The sequence below is a fragment of the Ammodytes marinus genome, assembly GCF_949987685.1.
Source record: "Ammodytes marinus genome assembly, chromosome: 13".
Taxonomy (NCBI): Eukaryota; Metazoa; Chordata; class Actinopteri; order Uranoscopiformes; family Ammodytidae; genus Ammodytes; species Ammodytes marinus.
Genome location: NC_137217.1, coordinates 20,721,674 through 20,739,745, shown reverse-complemented (window position 1 = coordinate 20,739,745; position 18,072 = coordinate 20,721,674). Strand labels below are relative to the sequence as shown.

The 18,072-nt window shown below is 42.0% G+C and overlaps 2 protein-coding genes across 2 annotated transcripts; both read left to right on the top strand.

Annotated features, from left to right (window-relative positions):
• Positions 1 to 428: 428 nt before the first annotated feature.
• Positions 429 to 1,562, top strand: uts2r3 (urotensin-2 receptor 3; the record flags this gene model as incomplete). The annotated part of the gene is made up of 1 exon (XM_080039895.1): positions 429 to 1,562. The coding sequence occupies one exon, from the start codon at positions 429 to 431 to the stop codon at positions 1,560 to 1,562; it is 1,134 nt and encodes a 377-aa protein (XP_079896021.1).
• Positions 1,563 to 10,252: 8,690 nt separating this feature from the next.
• Positions 10,253 to 17,771, top strand: khdc4 (KH domain containing 4, pre-mRNA splicing factor). Its single transcript, XM_080039891.1, has 14 exons — positions 10,253 to 10,383; positions 10,750 to 10,933; positions 11,996 to 12,124; positions 12,216 to 12,295; positions 12,398 to 12,450; positions 12,552 to 12,727; positions 13,195 to 13,406; positions 13,583 to 13,643; positions 14,107 to 14,167; positions 14,324 to 14,598; positions 15,168 to 15,311; positions 15,764 to 15,873; positions 15,979 to 16,064; positions 16,976 to 17,771. The coding sequence occupies exons 1-14, from the start codon at positions 10,355 to 10,357 to the stop codon at positions 17,206 to 17,208; spliced, it is 1,833 nt and encodes a 610-aa protein (XP_079896017.1). The 5' UTR covers positions 10,253 to 10,354; the 3' UTR covers positions 17,209 to 17,771.
• Positions 17,772 to 18,072: the final 301 nt, after the last annotated feature.

Here is an 18,072-nt window from a genome sequence, read left to right as displayed (position 1 = left end):
TACTAAAACCATGACAGCCTCGCCTGGCTCCCTGTGAAACTATAAAACTCTAAAGGCCTTGCCAACCAGAGCAGATTTTTGCTTAAACACAAACCACCCTGGTGTGCTGATATTTTCATTTCTGCATGTTTATATGACTTTATTTACTTTACCTGGTGTCAAGATTCACATACACATAAATCATTCTGCGGCACCCTTGGAGATCCAAATCAGTTTCAGCTTTGTTGTCCCTGAAGCACCTCCAGAAACCAGAGAATGTACAAGGTATAAAAAATTAATGGAAACTAACAAAATATATATGTTCTACTCTCTCCCCCCTCCCCCCATCCCTTCTGTCTGTCTCTGCATCTGTTTCTTGAATAGACATATAAAATCCACTGGCAGCCTTCCTTTTGATGATCATAACTTCATATACATAATTTTACATGATGGACCTCTCAGGCTCTTTGCCTCCACCTTCCACATACACCTTCACCAATATCCCCAATGTCTCTGTGCCCTCCTCGTCTCCCTCCACCTCTCCATCGCCCAGCTTGGCGTCCACCGCTCTTTTCTGCTCTCTCCTGTCCCTCCTTTCCTTGCTGGGCATCATAGGAAACCTGTACACTCTAGGCCTCCTGCTGAGGCGTAGACGCAGTAGGAGAAGACGTTGTGGGACAGGAGCAGCCTGCTGCCTGATGAGAGTACCAGTACCATCCTGCCTTGCCAACACCTCCTCCCCTACATCCTCTCCCACCTCCTCTTCCTCCTCCTCTCTTCACCTCCAGGTGCTGAGCCTTGCCCTGGCTGACCTGCTCTACCTCTTCACTGCTCCCTTCATCGTGTACGCCAGCCTGGCATCAGGCTGGGCCTTTGGTGAGCTGGGCTGCCGTCTCCTCCTGAGCCTGGACCTCCTCACCATGCACGCCTCCATCTTCACTCTCACTATCATGAGTCTGGACCGCTACCGCGCCGTGGCCCGCCCTCTGCACACCTCCTCCGCCAATTCCTCCGGCCTGCTGCGTGTGGGCCTAGCCTGGGGACTGGCTGTGGCTCTCAGTCTGCCCATGATGATCACACTGCACCTGGAGGATGGGGACAACCAGGAAGGCCAGATGTGTGTACCCGCTTGGGACGAGCAGAGCTCCAAGGCCTATCTGAGCGTGCTCTTCTGCACCAGCATTCTGGGTCCCGGGCTGGCCATCGGAGCGCTGTACGCTAATCTAGGTCGGCTTTACTGGCTGTCTCAGACCAAGCCAGCCTGGGCCAGTGGGGGAAGCACCGCTTGTCCTCCCCGTTCCCCTAAACCCAAAGTCCTGCTCCTCATCCTCTGTATTGTCCTGGCCTTCTGGGCCTGCTTCCTGCCCTTCTGGATCTGGCAGCTGCTGCCCCTCTACCAGCCTGACATGCTGCAGACAATCTCAGTGGGGACGCAGGTGACGGTGAATCGTATCCTCACAGGGCTGACCTATGGAAACTCTTGTGTTAATCCATTTTTCTACACACTACTGACTGGAAAACGAAGACGCAACCGGCTGACATCAGCAAATCAGCTCTGCCGAAAGAGCAGTCCAGCGCAGTAGTGTGTGTGTGTCTCTCAGACAGCAGAGTGTGTACACATATGTGTGTGAAAAGGTACTGTATATGAATGCTTTATGACTTTCATAATAAGCACCAAAGACAGCTGATTTATTCTTAGCCGGCCAACTAAGGAAACAGAACAATACCAAACAAATGATAGCACTTTGTACAAATGCTTTGTGAAAATATTATTTCCTATTAGGGGACAATCAAAAAGAATATATGTAATGTCACCTTATAAATGCTTCATCTGCATACATTTCCAAACTTTGATAGTCAAATCAGAAATGTGTTTTTAGTTGCTGCAGTAACGAAGTTTACATTTCAAAAGAATGAATGGTATTTTATTTGTGACGATGGTAAAGTTTCTATCCCAAGTGGTTACTACAGGAATGAACTGTGCCAAGTAATTTACCTAAATCAACAGATTGAGGAAAGGTTTGATTTTTTCTCATCCAACAAACCTTGTACTGTATAATATTAGGGAAAGAGTTTATGCCTTTTGTTTGCTCTTGCACAAGCATTTCCAATACAACCCTGATGCACTTCCGCTTGCTTTTAGAGAACTATCACATAAAACAAATGTTTAGATTTTTGAACAACTACCTGTAACTGCTCAGGACGTCGTTGGGAATTTTTTCTGAGACATTGTTTGTTGAGTTAATGAATTATGTTAGAGCAGGTCAACAGTGTTTCGTTTGCTTCCCCAGAACCCTGACATTTCTAAAATAAATAAAAAAAAGTTTTATATATAATAGCAATCCTGCATGTTGGGTTTAAAAAAGAAATACTTTTTGCATTGAATCATAAATTATGCAAAGCTTTGCATAGCCTCAACTTGGGTTGATTATAACTGATGTTTATAATAACGCGTAATATATACAGAAGCCTTGAATAAAGTGTATGCTTTCTGTAATTCACTGTGTGATTGGATCTTTAACTAGGGGAGAACATAATGACTTGTTTCGTCCTCGCCAACAGAACACATAACTACAGATGTCACATTTATGGTGTTGATAACAATAACAGATGTGGAAAAGGTTTTGCACACACAAAAAAAGAAAAAGGGCTTTGTGGAGAAAAATCCTTGAGTTTCATTCCTACTTTTGTTTGTGTGTCTGTGTCAGCATGTCAGTGACTCTTGCAGGTCTTCCCCATTCTTGTGCATACACTGTAGCATCGGCCCTGTCTTTCTCTGTCTGACTCAAAGGCTGCACTGTACTCTATCGCAGACCCTGCTGCTCTTTGACGCAGATGAGCAAATATTGTTGTTTGACAGAAAGGAGTAAGGCTGGGCAGATGGGACAAAAAGCATGGTGTGGTATCATAAGAGTGTGTTCTTTTTGGTCAGAAACATAGCAATTCATGGACAGAGAGGAGCAGCGTGCTACAGACTTTATAAGGGGTTATAAGACAATATGATTATACAATCCACGGTTCAGATCCGATGTGGGACTATTGTCATACTTGTTTGCTAATCTTCTATGCTGCCTATTTCCAAAAAGTAAACAAAAAGGCATTTCAAACACGGATATTATAAATGATCTATTTGATTATTTAGAAAAATTGTGCAAACCTAAAGAAAGTTAACCAAAACACAGACGCAAGATAATATAGATAATAGGGGAGAACGGGGTAATCTGAGCCACTTTTTACATTTGCTCCCCTCTAAGCAAGCTAAAATGATTCATCACTCAAATTTACACATTTCCCATTAATTCAGGATGTTTCCTAGAAATGGGCATTAGCAGAATTTTTTCAAGACAAAGGGCAGTGAAAATATGATTGTTTTAAAAAAAGTTGTCATGTGGCTCACTTTACCCCAGCTGTGGGGTAAACTGATCCAATTACTTTTTCCACTCTGAAACTACCATAACAACACATATTGTAACAGTAAGAATCCTGAAAGCTAGCCACACATTCCAGAACTAATGTCGGACTAGTAAAAGAATGATGGGGTTTGGTCAATTAAGCAAAGCAAATTTTCTAAACACTTGAAAGTAACTCTGAACAAAATCAAATACAACATATTATAATTCAAAAGGTTTAATAAGATTCAAATGAAAGATAGAACCAGTTAGATTAGAACACAGTCTGGGGGTCAGAACACAGGACCCTTAGAGCCAGCTAGTGTCTGGGGGTCAAAGCACAGCGAGAACAGCCTGGGACTCAGAACACAGGAGAAGACCCAACTGGATTATAACATCAGCCTGTTATACTCTACAACTAGGCCTACTCTGCATTCCAGCCCTGAAGGTTACAGGGAAAGATGAGAAGGTGCTCTTTTCGTGTGGTTGCCCCAGGTCGTCTTCCTGGTGTATTTCCTTGGCATGATGGCTTTTCTACAATGTGTATGACATTAAAATAAAACACATGTTATGTAATATTACATTAAAATATGTTTAAGACTAAACTTAACTTGTGCCTCATGGTGGGGAAAAGTGAGACAGTGGCTCACTTTCCCCCACAGCATTTGGCTCACTTTCCCCCACCACCACAATTTGAGAAAAAACTACCTCTCTTAGCATTTCAGGCTAATCTTCAGTTATCAGCATCACATGGTTTCATATGTTGGTAGTTCATCAACACGTATGATAGACGTTTTTCTACGTGAATACATTAGCTTTGGCACAACAGTTGATTAAGTTGACAGCAAGAAAATTTACTTTTACATGCAAAATACCTATTTTGGTGAAAAAAACATGCTTACCACAGCACCATGAGGTCCTCTCTTTCAGGGCCATGGGGAAATGAGAGGGGCTTGAAAACATATATCTCACATGACCACAAATGTTTTCCGTTGCCTAGATACAGGGGGTGGCTCACATTACCCGATGCCTCAGATTCCCCCGTTCTCCCCTATATCAGGACGGTGTATGCTCATAAACGTCTTGCAGATATTGAACTCAGACCAACGTTGGCTCAGTGTAACAGTAGGTGTGATGGTTTGTAATAGATACTTTAGTAAAATTATGTCTACATAGGTCATCTTTCTAAATCGCACTATACTGTATACTGCATCTGAGCTGCTGATCAAGGTGAACTTTCTGTAAATAAATAACTAAATAAACTAATGAATCAACTAAGAATTGTTCTTTTAATGTACATTTGAAATTAAATATGATGCACAGTGAAAAATTTAGACAACTTTGAAAAACATACATTAGATACTGCATGTTATAACTAGAGAGTCGCATAACGTACCAATTCACATTGAGGCCAAAATAATATTTAAACCCACACGTTAAAAAACTGCGAAGAAAAAGATACATTCTGATTAATATCCCAGACCTCTGTCACGTTTTGACACATAGCACAGGGAGAATGTCACATAGCACGGGGAGAGAATATGAAGTGGCACTGATCCTGTCTTAAGTGACATGTCTGGGTAATGGTGTTTTTCTTGGTCCATGTAAAAAAGAAATGAGACTCAAATTATGCGAGTAAAGCCAACTTTAACTGCAAAAAAAATAAGAGAGCTGCAGAAGAAGCCATGAGGCACAGCACTGGGCTTTACTGCATTGGGCTAACCAACAGGTTGAAAAAGACACACCGAAAGCATTTTTCGAGGGAGCGAACTCTCTCTTCACTGTGATGCCATTATATCTGACGCTTTAAGGCCTTTCGGTATGCTGCCTGCCTACCATGTGTTTCCATTTACCTGGCGTGGCTACCTCTGAGCATAATGTTCCCATTGCAGTTATTATCCGCAGCCCATTGCGGTCAAACCACAGGGGTGCGCCTTCTGTTGTGAAGTTAATGCAATATTCATCCACCTTCCACAGACAATTGGGGCCCTCTCAGCACATTTGTCTATTTAAATGGAATTTCTTGCAAAGAGCCAGGTCCATATAGGTTTGAAATCAAGAGCAGTCACACATGAGACTTGGTGATTTTTGGACCCCTGGGTCATACCAAAATGACACAAGAGGTAGGGTACAGCTTGTGTAAAGTATGAAACCTTTCCAAAAAAGACAATGGATGCTAAAGCAAAGAGAGCTTGTTGTTCAATTTTCAGAGTCTGCATAGTGGACAGGTTTTGGGTGTCTGCGTATTATAAAACTCAATATATCCGATGATTAAGTCCTCCCTCATGTCTGCAGGGATGACTGAGTGTTTGATAAACTTCAAATACGTGGCGTTTGGTCAAACCAACCATAAGGATGGAAAATATTATCTCAGTTGGCAGGCTGGCCAACCTATAAACTTAGCGTTGTTTGTGTTGGTAGTTGCCAGCGCCGGCCAACTCGCTCCAATCATAACTCCTCCTTTGCAACAGAAGCTTTTTGGTTTCATCCTGATATTGCAGGCGGTGTCCTCTGGGAAAACACAAGGACAAATAGTTTTTTAGGGGGAGCACTGCTCTGTTCTACCTGAGCATTTCATAAATCCAGCACATGTCAGTTTCCTGGAAGCCATCAAGCATCTTTCCATCCCCACACCGTTCGCCCCGCCTGTCAGGCGCTGCTCTTGACCAGTGTTTGAGGCTGCTGCAGGTGCCCCTCCCCTGGGCAGCCCGCTCAGGAAAGCACCCCGCTGTGTAGACGAGACGAGGCCACAGCCCGCGCCAAGTTCATGCTGTGAGGTGTATAAGAGGCTCCCATTCTCTCCAGACATACACAAAAAAGATTCCCTTCGCACTCCTCCGCCCGCCCTCGAAAATTCAATCTTACCATCTGTTTTCCCTCTCTCAATCATTTTTAGTCCCCTCTACACTTTTGCCGCCTTACCCACACACTCTCATTCCGCTGCATGGTCGACCTTATATATAAAAGTTTATGTTAAAGTTTACATTCTGAATCACGAAAACGCTCAATTCATACGTCGATAATTCAAATTAACTTCTTCAACTTTATAGACTTCCAGCTTTTACCATCTTTAACAGCGCAGCAGCTTAAATCAAAAACACTGATACAGGTTTTACGATATCCACACATGTAGCCAACACAGTTTTTTTAAAGTTTGTAATTGCTGGTTTGTCGGCAAACATTGAAATCTAGGAGCTCACAGTGTTTCTTTGTTCAACCCATGCGAACCCCACCGTGAGACGCCCTCCTCCCCATCACGTCCCCCTGACTTCACACCTCTGTGTCAGCCGCCAGGATCAGGCGAGACCCAGGCTTGTGTCCCTTGAAGGCCGGAGGTTACATCAACCGACATACACATTACGGTTCACACTTGGGCTCTTACTAGGAAAGACAGTAAATATGGCACGTCTGCCCCTCCTGCTCCCTCTCTCTTTCCCTGTAGTTCACCGTTTCTCTGTCCTATCCTGCCGCCTCCTCCTCGTGGCACGCCGCCCATAAACAGTCATCCTCGTCAGCTCAGGCGTCAAGGCTCCTCCGACCTCTGACCTTCTGACACTTTACTCATCTGAACCCCATGGTTTGTTCATGCGGGGAGATCATGGCCGAGGAGGGACGTTACGCATTTCAGTGACACAACTATTCATATAGCCTGAGTAGCCTTATATGTATTAAATATGTATCCATTAGTCAAGTCATACATCAACAGAAAATGGATCTGTAACTATTTTCGTAACAATCTGCAAACATACCAACCATTACAGAGTTTGAATTCTTCAAATGTGAAGCTTATTTTAGTGTTGGGTCACTAGGGACTGAACAATGTTGGCCTGTTTGTCAGACAAAGCAAGACATTTAAACACATAATCTTCATCATTAGTGTTTCCTTACCGAAGGGTGAAAGTTTAAGATGGAACTGGCCTGCTGTGGTGTTTAATTCACAGCTGGAATTAGAGTGCCACCTGCAGGTGAAATAATAGAGCAAATACTTCATATTAATTTTGTTCGGTATATAGATTCCAGTTCAGACATAATGTAGTTGACACCATTACATTTTCTTTAAGTATCTCACTGACACTTTTTTAATACAATGTAGGCCTATAGCAAACATTACTGATTATGTTGTCGCATTTGTTGGCACAGTGTCTCATAAAAATGGGGAGGAACCAAAGACAGAAAGAAGACGTTGCCATAGATTTGACTAGTAACATGCAGTACACTGTTTTCATACCTATTGCCCATTTATGAATATATTCTAAAAGCTGTGTTGTTCAGTATATGTTCCTGGATGGCTTCCATGAATGAGTATAGCTAAATCTTTCACCATGATTGGTGTACAACAGTAGCAAAGGCTGAAGAGCTTCATCCTCCCTGATAAACAGCACCACAGGTACAAAGAACTTTTAAAAAACTGAACACAAAGTAACTGAGATACAGTAACTACTGACATCTACTGAACACCAGTAGCCTGGTGTATTACAGTTCCAGGCCTTTATTATGACATTTCTCTCCCTAATGACCATCAATTTAAACTGTGTCTAAACGTTCACACTTTTCTTTCAGAGTTTTCTCCAGCTTTACTTAGTCGACTACCTTAAGAAAGCTCTGTGTACACTTCCTTGTTCTACACCAAGCATTAATCCTGAATGTACAAAGTGGAACCGTGCAACTGGTAACAGCTTATAAATGGCTGTACGTGTTCCCTGCTGCACAACATGTTCCTTGTCTTGTCTCTCGTTGCACCTTTTGAACTTCCAGCTCAGGTGGCTGAGTAACTGACCCATCCCAGTAACACTGCCCCAGAGGGAAGGACACCTTCTGTCCTAAGGACACAACCCTACAGAGCAAATCTGTTCACCCAATCAACAGCAAATATCTTGAAAATAACTATTATTTTAACTCCAATTATGGGATATTTACGTCCAAAATTAAAGTGTTCAAAACGCTCTTGTACATACATTACAGTCATGGAAAATAATAATGCAAAGTCCTACTCAACTGGTGTACTTACACTTTGCCAATGCTTTATTACTGACAATAAAATACTTCAAGAAAAATGAATATAATTCAAGATCTGAAAAAAATTATATGTTAAAGTAAAAGGTTATGAGCAGCTTTATAGAAAGAAGAACATGGGATCTTCATCGCTTTAAAAGTTTGGAAAGGGAAAGTTCAAACTATATATTTTGTAATTCTTCTGCGATGCGATATAGTCTTCGTTAAAACTGCTCTAAAAATGGGTCCTGTTGTCAAAGCAAATTTCTTAATTCATTAAAAACCTTTAGTAAAACCTTTAATGTACATAAGGCTTCCTAATTGCAGCACAAGGATTGAAATTGTCCATTAACTTCCGCTCTTTAATTAGAAAGTGAATGTAGCCGACACATGACAGATCTTTATCTTGATCAAACTCAAGAAAGAAGAGTTTTGCAGACTGTTTTCAACACAACACAACGCAAGACCAAACAAAATAAACTTACAATAGCTGCTGTCCATTCACCCTATTGATCCATGTTGCCCCCACACAGCGTTCTCACCTTCCACAGTAACCTGCACCTCCAGGCCATGTCTCTGAGCCCCTGGGTGGTCAGTAACTGAACACTTGTACCTGCCGGAGTGACTCTGAGTAACCCAGTTCATCTGAACATGGCATGATGCTGTGGTCTGCATGATGCTGCATGATGGACTTATCCTACACTGGAAACACAGCTTTTGAGGAGCAAACAAGGGCCTTTTTAAGTACAAGCCTGTCTGTCATCACAAAGAAAATTGCCTTTATCTTAGTTAATGTGTGTTTCTCTCAACCCAACATTTGACACTGCTGATGAAAACTAGCCTTCTGGCTAAATCTGGCATAGCCTATTTACATTTTTTTTTTAATCACTATGCACTGTTCCTGTCAGATACAATAAAGATAAAGTTAATGTCCAGTTTTAATGGTTAGGGGATTTTTATGTAATTCGTAAAATGGTTTCCAACAGGTCAAAAGACAATTAAACCAACTAAATCTATATGCATTCACAGCATACAATGATAGGCATACTAGCTCTTCTAAAATGTTTACTTAAAAGGCCTAAGTTTAGCCTAACAGAATGTTTTTATGATTAATTTAAATTAGCTAAACTTGAGACAAATGCAACTAACTTCCTGTCATTCAGCATAGCTTTGTAATTAATCTATAGGCTAACTAGGGAGAAGAAAGACATTTTAAGCTATAGCCAAGGCTATTTGAAGGAGACTTATTTTTTAAATAATATTCAAAAGTAGCCAGAGCAAATAATAAGTCAAATTTCATCACTGTAATGCCTTAAAATAAAAGCCAATTTAGTTTAATGCTATCTTGGTCCGTGTAGCCTACGTTTTGATAGTTTGTTTTTTGGATAAAATTAAAAGTGACAGTTAAGAATACCATTCGTATTTTCATTTGATAGCCTACTTCTTTGTTTGCCTTTAATGAGTAGGCTAATGCAAACTCTCTTCATGTAGGCCTATCCAAGCACAAATCAATGATAAAATACAATCCTGACGCGTGTTTTGAAAGGTATCTTTGAGAAAGGCATTTTACTTAATTTAAATAGGTTAGGCCTATATTTGAGAAGAATAATAGCCTAAGGTTGATTTCACCTACCTTGGTCGACTGCTTGAGGCTCTTTCCTCCACTGGAAACTTTTGATGCTTCCCCTGGAGAGAAACTTGCCACAGACGAGGTACAGGTGAGGCCCGATAGATCACGTAGTATACAGTATAAAAGGCCGCAGCATCTCAGTCACCGAAAGCTGGTTCAAAATACTCCATGAGAAAGATGTGCTCGTATCTGGCGCCCTCTTGCGGTATCAATGTCCAGAAAACAACAGAACCGGAGGCGGAAATGCTGAAGCTAAGGTAGCAGCGGCTGGCTAGCTACCGACATAGCTCACAGAACTGTGCTGAAGCCAAAGTGAGATTTGGGTTTGCACAGAGAGGGAAATAATCCATTAATCAGGATATTGATGTCATTTTGTGGAACCCAAAACGGCGGGTGAGTTTAAAATCTGGCTTTTTTCAAATACTTTCTGTAATATTTGACACGCCGTCTAGACTCTTAACGTTGGCTGTTAATGCAAATATGGCGGAGTGTTGTCTTCTACTGCTCACTGTCTCCACTGTCCACGTTAGTTACCCTGGTTATAGCTATATGAGTATTAGATATTTTCAAGGAATACATGCGGGTTTGCATGTACTTGTCACAGCAAGACAACATTATTAAAGGGAAATAAAGTGAGACCATGTAATACAGAGTCTCCCATGTTTTATTGTAGCAGGTGTGTGGAGGGTAGACTAGCTTCCCCTTTCTTTCCCACAACTATTATATAATCTTCCTGTCATGTTTTTCTCTCCTCCCCAGCCGCCGTAGCAAATGGGACCAGCCCGGCTCCGGTACCGGCTCCGGTGGGATGGGGGAGGCTGACGCTGCACCCACCGGCGCTCTGGATGCTGCAGCTGCTGTGGCGGCCAAGATCAATGCCATGTTGGTGGCTAAAGGAAAACTCAAACCCTCGCAGATAGGCATCCCGGGACCACCTGAGAAGGTAACAAGGAGAACATGTTATGCCTGGTTTGTGTCCAGTGACTATGGTAGCTATTGTCAACGACAATAGACAATGGACACTTTATTTATATCTGTATTTTGCACACACATTTGCACTGTTCTTACCTTACTTTACTTACATCTGCACTGATTTACTTTCATTTGCACTGTTTACTGTCTGCACCGTTACTGTAGCTACTGTTAATTTTATTTTATATCTTAATTTAGGTTAAAGTTTATTGTAGGTACTGTTAGTTTTTATATTTTAATTTAGATATATATCTTAATTTTAGCCTAATGTATGTTTAATGTATGTCTTGTTTTTATGCTACTGCTACTGGATACCTGAATTTCCCTCGGGATAAATAAAGTATATATCTATCTATCTATCTATTAACATTTCCTGTTGTACTAGACAGATTGTGGACAATAATACGAATCACGTTATAGGGCAGTACTCTGTATTTCTCTCTGAGAGCTTTAACTTTGGCTAAGCACTATACATTATCATTACCTAAACTACAGGACCCTTTTACTCATATTGGTATGTCACAGCGTCTGTGCTGTTATGTGTAATGTAATGTAATGTAATAATGTGTGCTTAGCTGCCAAGTTGATGTTGGGCTGCATAGTTATGAGCTATGGTTATGAGGTGTGAACATCTAAGCCAGGGTCGTTTTTCTCACAACAATCTGATTCCGTTTACCATTTATCCGCTGATAATAAAGCTCTTTCTCGCTCAGTTTTCAGTACATGATCTCTCCCTTAAAATTAAATACAATGGTATTTCCAAGAGGGATCTTTGTGTTGTGGCACACTAAGCCATTCGCTGCAAAGTCTTTGTGTCTATAGGTACTTCTCTTCTCTTCATTCACATTAGAGCAGCTATGCTCCTCCTGACACAAAATGTTCATGTCATAAACTTGCTGACCCAACATGCTCAAATATTTCTTCAATAGTATAGCATCACAGTTGAGTCAAACAGAACATATTGGCGTACTAGTTGCTTCCTCCCAATTTGGTGACAAGTCATTTGGAGTGACACATACTTTATCTCTCTCAGGCTGTAGGTGTTGGGAAGCCTCCGATGCCGACAAAGGCCAAGGATGACCTGGTCGTAGCTGAGGTCGAGATCAATGACGTCCCAATCACCTGTCGGAACCTCCTGACGCGCGGACAAACTCAGGATGAGGTCAGTAGACAATCACATCTCACAGAATGAATGTATCATTAGCTTTGTGGTGTATATTTATTGAGCTCCACCTCATTCGTTTTGTCTTCAGATCAGTAAAGTGAGCGGTGCTGCTGTTTCAACCAGAGGCCGTTACATGGCGCCAGAGGAGAAGGGCAAAGCTCTACCAGGGTGACTACCCTACCCTCTCATTTCCATGAACCTATCATTAAAAGTAGTTTAAGTGTTTTGTTATATTACGTTAACGCAACCTTTTCTGCTCTCTCCACGCAGGGATCGACCTCTGTATCTGCACGTTCAAGGACAGACTAGAGAGCTCGTTGACAGTCAGTACTCTCTCTCCCACATTTATCATCAGTCAGTAGGGAATTTATGTCTTCATATATCCTGTAATGAGACTTATGGTTTCTTTCCCCTCCATCAACAGGGGCAGTCAATAGAATAAAAGAGATCATCACCCACGGGGTGGTGAAGGCGGCGACTGCCTCATCTTCTTCATGCTTCCCCCCTTGTGGGCCTTCAGTCACAGTTTATCAGCAGCACAACCCACCTCCTCCCTCGCTGGCCCCTATCACCCACCACAAACCACACTTTCAATCTGGGGTAAGAAGTTTCAATTTGTCCATTCACACCTCATGACGATGCTACTATTTAAAGATGACAATTTCTCTGAAATAAGTTTTCACCATCATTTTTATGCCAACATTTCTGCCAGATTAGACAAACTTTAAAGTCACGCAAGCAACGCTGCCATAATTTAAACCGACAAGACATTGCATGGGCCCTTATGAAGGATTGCCATGTTTTAACACTATGTAATTACTTTATGTATGCATCATTTAAAAAAAGATCAAAGCACTCTTGTCTGGATGACGCACATTCATTAATCTAAAAGACAATTTTAGGATCAGTACTGCAATTTATGTAAAATTGACATAAATTATAAGGAAAACCCCACCAATACTGTCCTTCTAACAGTAAGTATGGATTGTTATTCGGCTGATGGACGGTTGCAATTACAGTAATGGGTTGAGTTGTTATTATATCCAATGTTGTCTTTCCATTCTCAGATGCATTACGTTCAAGATAAACTCTTTGTAGGCCTGGAACACGCTATAATGGGGTTTGTAGTCAAAGAGCGGGTCGAGGGTCCTGGCTGTTCATACTTGCAGCACATCCAGGGTGAGACTGGTGCCAAAGTCTTCCTAAGAGGAAAAGGATCAGGATGTTTAGAGCCTGCCTCTGGACGAGAGGCCTTTGAACCAATGTACATCTACATCAGGTGGGTATTGTCCTATGAATTAGGAAGAGATTGAAAACAATACGATATAATTTGTTGTCCCCTTAGAAAACCTTTATTTGTCAAAGGGGATTCCTGATTGTGCAATAATATAACCCAGACGCAAAGGGATTTGGTGTGGGATCACTACGACTCAATGCATTGTGCTCTCTCTCCAGTCATCCTAAACCAGAAGGGCTTGCAGCAGCAAAAACCTTGTGTGAGAACCTGCTTCAGACTGTGAGTAATTTCCTGTTACTGTCAAATCATAATCCACAATACTTTGTCCAGGTCTGTGCTTTTCTCCTCCAACTACAATTGAAACTCAATTACCGGTACAAACTTAAACAATTCCAAATATATGTTTCTACAGTATTAACACTTTATTTGAAGAATTGGCATATGCCATTTTTAGCTGGATACCTGATAACCACCAGCTGACAGTGGCTGGTATCAACAGCTATTACAGCTGTTTTGAAATAAGGCCCAGGCTGTTTAAAATACAAAAACGTAACAATGGCATCTGTTACAGATGTTCCATTGAGAAAACCTATTTGCACAGTTATAAAACTGAAGATAGTTCTGTCAGTGTTCAGAAACTTCTATAGCATACTTTTAGACCACTTGATTGAGTGGTAGCATCTTCACACACATCTTTCCTTGAAAAACTAACTCCTTACTTTCAATGTTTCTCTGTCTCCAGGTCCATGCAGAGTATACCCGCTTCCTCACTCAAATGACCACAATGATGCCAACACAACAAGGTACAATGTTGTTGTCTTTCCGTAGTTGAGATTTATCACTTGATTTTCCAATACAAAATGTCTTGTTATTTCCTCAGCTAACCTCTCTAAGATCGTCAATCAAACATATTGCGTTTTGATCACTGACAGAGTCTGACTCCATCTGTGTCTCTCCAGGCTTTTCCCAGCCTCCACTGGTGAATGGAATGCTTCCGCAGCCTCCTTACTACCCCCCTGCTGGATATCAGCCAGGCTACCCCATGCCTGTACCACCGCCTCAGCCACAACCTATCCCTTCACCTTACACTGTCCCACCTCCTATAGCTCCCACAGCCCCTGCAGGTGTTCCCCCTCAGTACCCCCTGCCTCTCGCCCCCGCTCCTCTTCATGCTCCTGTTCCCGCACCGGCTCCAGCTCGCGCCCCTGAGCCTGCTCCTGTCACCATGCCACAGGTAGGAAGGAACTGTTGAAGGTCACATAATGTGCACAATGTGTTTTTTCATGGTTTTTCAACATTAACATGGGTCCCCATGTGTGTGTGTGTGTGTGTGTTGTGAAAAACTTTATTAAAAAACCCCAGTCAGATTTGACTACATCCACCTGTGATGAGCAAACCCCCAGATACACCTGAATCTAACCAGCAGTCTGCCCTAAATGAGCTGGCGGGCCGTGGCTGTGCCCCCGCGTGGGGACCTGGTCAATCAGAGCAGACATTTTATAAAAGGCGGGGCTTAGCTAAAACTGGGAATTTCAGAAAGAGGGTGAAAAGAGGAGATTCAGCAATGGCCCTGTGAGAAATATGATGTGTTTTTTGGGACAATTCACCAGTGCTTAGTTTCTAATAGAAACCTAAATTACAATTCTGAACCAGAAAATGAGCATAATGTGACCCTTCATTTTATACAATGAATGAGGTAAATAATATTGGTTCCAGTTTCAGTTAAACTCACTTTCTGATGTTTTGAAGATGAAGTCTCCGTTTTAATTCCATTACTGTATGTTTTTTTTTCTTTCTCTTCAGACTCTTGCTCCTGCTCCGTTCCCCCCATCAGCTGCAGCATCACCCAAAGCTCTGCCTCCTGCCGCCCAAACCAACCCACCACAGAAAAGACGCTTCACAGAAGAGGTCCCAGACGAGAGGCACAGCGGTCTACTCGGATACCAGGTGATCAATAGGTCTTCCACTTTTACAACCCCTCACCGCCCGTTTCTTAACTCCATTGTTACTAATCCATTGATATGCAATCTCTGTCTTTAGTTTATCCATTACATTACTGTCTGTGATTTACCTACGACCATTCAATCCTTTCCTCCTTCAAATCTCTATCTACATTGGTTGGGGCAGCATGGCTCGCTGTTTCCTGATTTTCACTTACAGTTTAGCTGTGTTTCTCGATTGGTAATATGGAAAAGGTTTCATAAAAAAGGTTATGACATTGATGAGCTTTAGGTATCTTTCATAGTGGCTGGAGAGAATGTCAGTGTAACGTGGTAAGCTATTCACAGTTACAGATTATTTCACTTTGGTGTCAGTTTAGTATTGTCATATTTAAGTGTCAGGTCAGGGTTTAGTGGAGGATGTCTCCTAATCGCACCTGTGTGTTTTTCTGCTCATAGCATGGACCCATTCATATGACTAATTTAGGTGCAGGCTTCCCAGTGGGCAGCCCGGAGACTACAGGACCCCCACCACCGAGTTCCTCTGGCCCACCGATTGAGAGGGACAGGTACAGAGTTGTGTTGTATTGTTTTCATTTTATTAGTGAAACAGTTAATAGTGTAAAAGAGTAAGTAGGAATAGTTTACTCAACACGTTTCTTTGTGTTCTCCAGTAGGCAGCTAATGCCGCCACCTCCGCTGACTGTGAATGGAGCTAGACCCAAGATGGAGGAGAGAAGGGCACCGCAAGGCTCCGTGGGTAAGGGCATTATCCTGTGGATTGACAAATCCCTGGCCAAATCCAAATCCAAATCCACAGTTCTTGAATGTGGACTGTGCCATTTATAAACTCAGCCTGGATCTCTTCACAGCCTTCATGTAGAGCTGTGAAGAGTGAAATGTAAATCCTCTCTGGCCCTTAAGACTGTGTTTTTGTCGAAGTAGTATTGCATAAATCCCCAGTATATTTATCAAGATACATAGTAGGCCCAAAAAAGCTCTTATTTTTTTTGCTTATGAATAATGAAAGTCCCCTGTTTTTTTTGGCAGTTTAGATAAATGCAGCCTTACACATGTTCATACTCTTCTTCCAGGATTCTGCTGCTGAGACTAGAAATCAACATTTAGTGAGGTGGAGCTATGACTTGACTTATGACTCTTTTGTGTATTGTTCAATCCTTTTGTAGCAAAGTCTGATAAGTCGAGTCCACCTTACCGTCCCGTTCTGATGACAACATCAGTGTCGTTTGTCGTCTGTTATCTCCTTGCTAACTAACGAGAATCTCTCCTGTTTTTGTGTTTTTCTCTTTTTCTCTGTGTTTTTCTTCTCTTCCATGTGTCTATGGGATGATGCTGGATTCTGATTGGGGGTGGGGCACGACTCGTCCTCGCCCTTTCGCTCGATTGGATGGCCCCAACACTGTCGCTCCCCATCAAACAATGGCTGCTTTCGAATGGTTGCCCCCCCTCCTCTACACTGCTGACAAACTATGATTTAAATCTATTAACTATTTATTTCTCCCAAAATGTGTTTCGAATACTTGACTTGCTTGTGTCTTTGAAACTTGTTGCTGCTGTTATTTTTTGTGCGTTTTTTCTCTCCCAATATTTCTCTCCCCAAATGGGCCACCTTTTCTGCTGTTCTGCGTGCTTCCCCTCTTTTTCTTTCAGAGCCAACATTGAAGAGATTGAAAACTGGTCTGGTGGCCTACACTGGGGATTCCTCTGATGAAGAAGAAGACCACTCGACCTCCAAAGCCTCAGGGCCAGGTAACCCTGGGGCTGTTCCCCCTACCTCCACCTCCTCAGGCTGGACACTGGGCTATCGCTGCCCTCCTCCACCACCCCCTCGTGCTAAAACAAAGCCACAGCCGCGGTCAATGCCTTTCTGGATGGCACCTTAAAACAGGAAATAACTACAACTCCCTCAGTGCTTTGTGCCTGGTCTTACAGGATGTTCACCCAAACTGAGCCTGTCTTACTATCACTTCTAACCCGTTAATCACATGGATGACTCTTTCTGGCGGGTCGCAGATTATTTTATACATACTAAAGGTATTGATAAACTCCTGCTTGGTTTCTTTTGGTGCACACATTATAGTTTGAAGATGAACATTTTCTGGACTGATACTCCAAACTATTTTGTGGATGTATAGATGGTCAAAGGAGCGATATTCTGCCTCTAGTTTTATTAGGAATTAAATAGAAACTAATGCCAGTTGAAGTGTTCAAATAAAATGTCTTTGTAAAAACACAAGGCAATGATGATGTACGTCACTGACCACTTTTTATTTTATCCCAAGTACAGTTTCTCCTACTTGTCACCCCGTTTCCTTTATGGTTTCCTTGTCCAAATCAGTGACTCAATTCTTTTCTATTCTGGGCTTTTTTGTACTGCTCATATTGGACGTACATGTAGTGAACCTACTGAATTTATTTCATGCTTTTATGAAATAAATAAAACTTAATTTATTGCCATGTTTGAGCTTGTGATTCTTTGTATTCACCTAAGTCTGGTTTGCCACATTTGGCAAAGGGATCTTCATAAACCAAGTAGTAATACCTGCCATTAGCTCTCAAATGTTCTGCTTGCCAAAGTAAATAGTTTTTTTCAATTTACTGCAGAATTTGTCTTACAAATATAAACACCTCATCCTTGCTTAAACACCTGACATGTTTGTTGCTTGTAAGGGTGTACCTTTAAACCAAATGTCATGTTAAGCAATCAAATCTGCACATTTCTACATTTAAAAACAGTTACAAACTAT

Bases quoted from the DNA above. Each gene is read 5' to 3' on its own strand.
- khdc4 (XM_080039891.1), top strand. From the start codon at position 10,355: ATGTCATTTTGTGGAACCCAAAACGGCGG. The intron at 10,934-11,995 runs GTAACAAGGAGA...TATCTCTCTCAG, and splicing joins TCCCGGGACCACCTGAGAAG to GCTGTAGGTGTTGGGAAGCC. The intron at 13,644-14,106 runs GTGAGTAATTTC...CTCTGTCTCCAG, and splicing joins GTGAGAACCTGCTTCAGACT to GTCCATGCAGAGTATACCCG.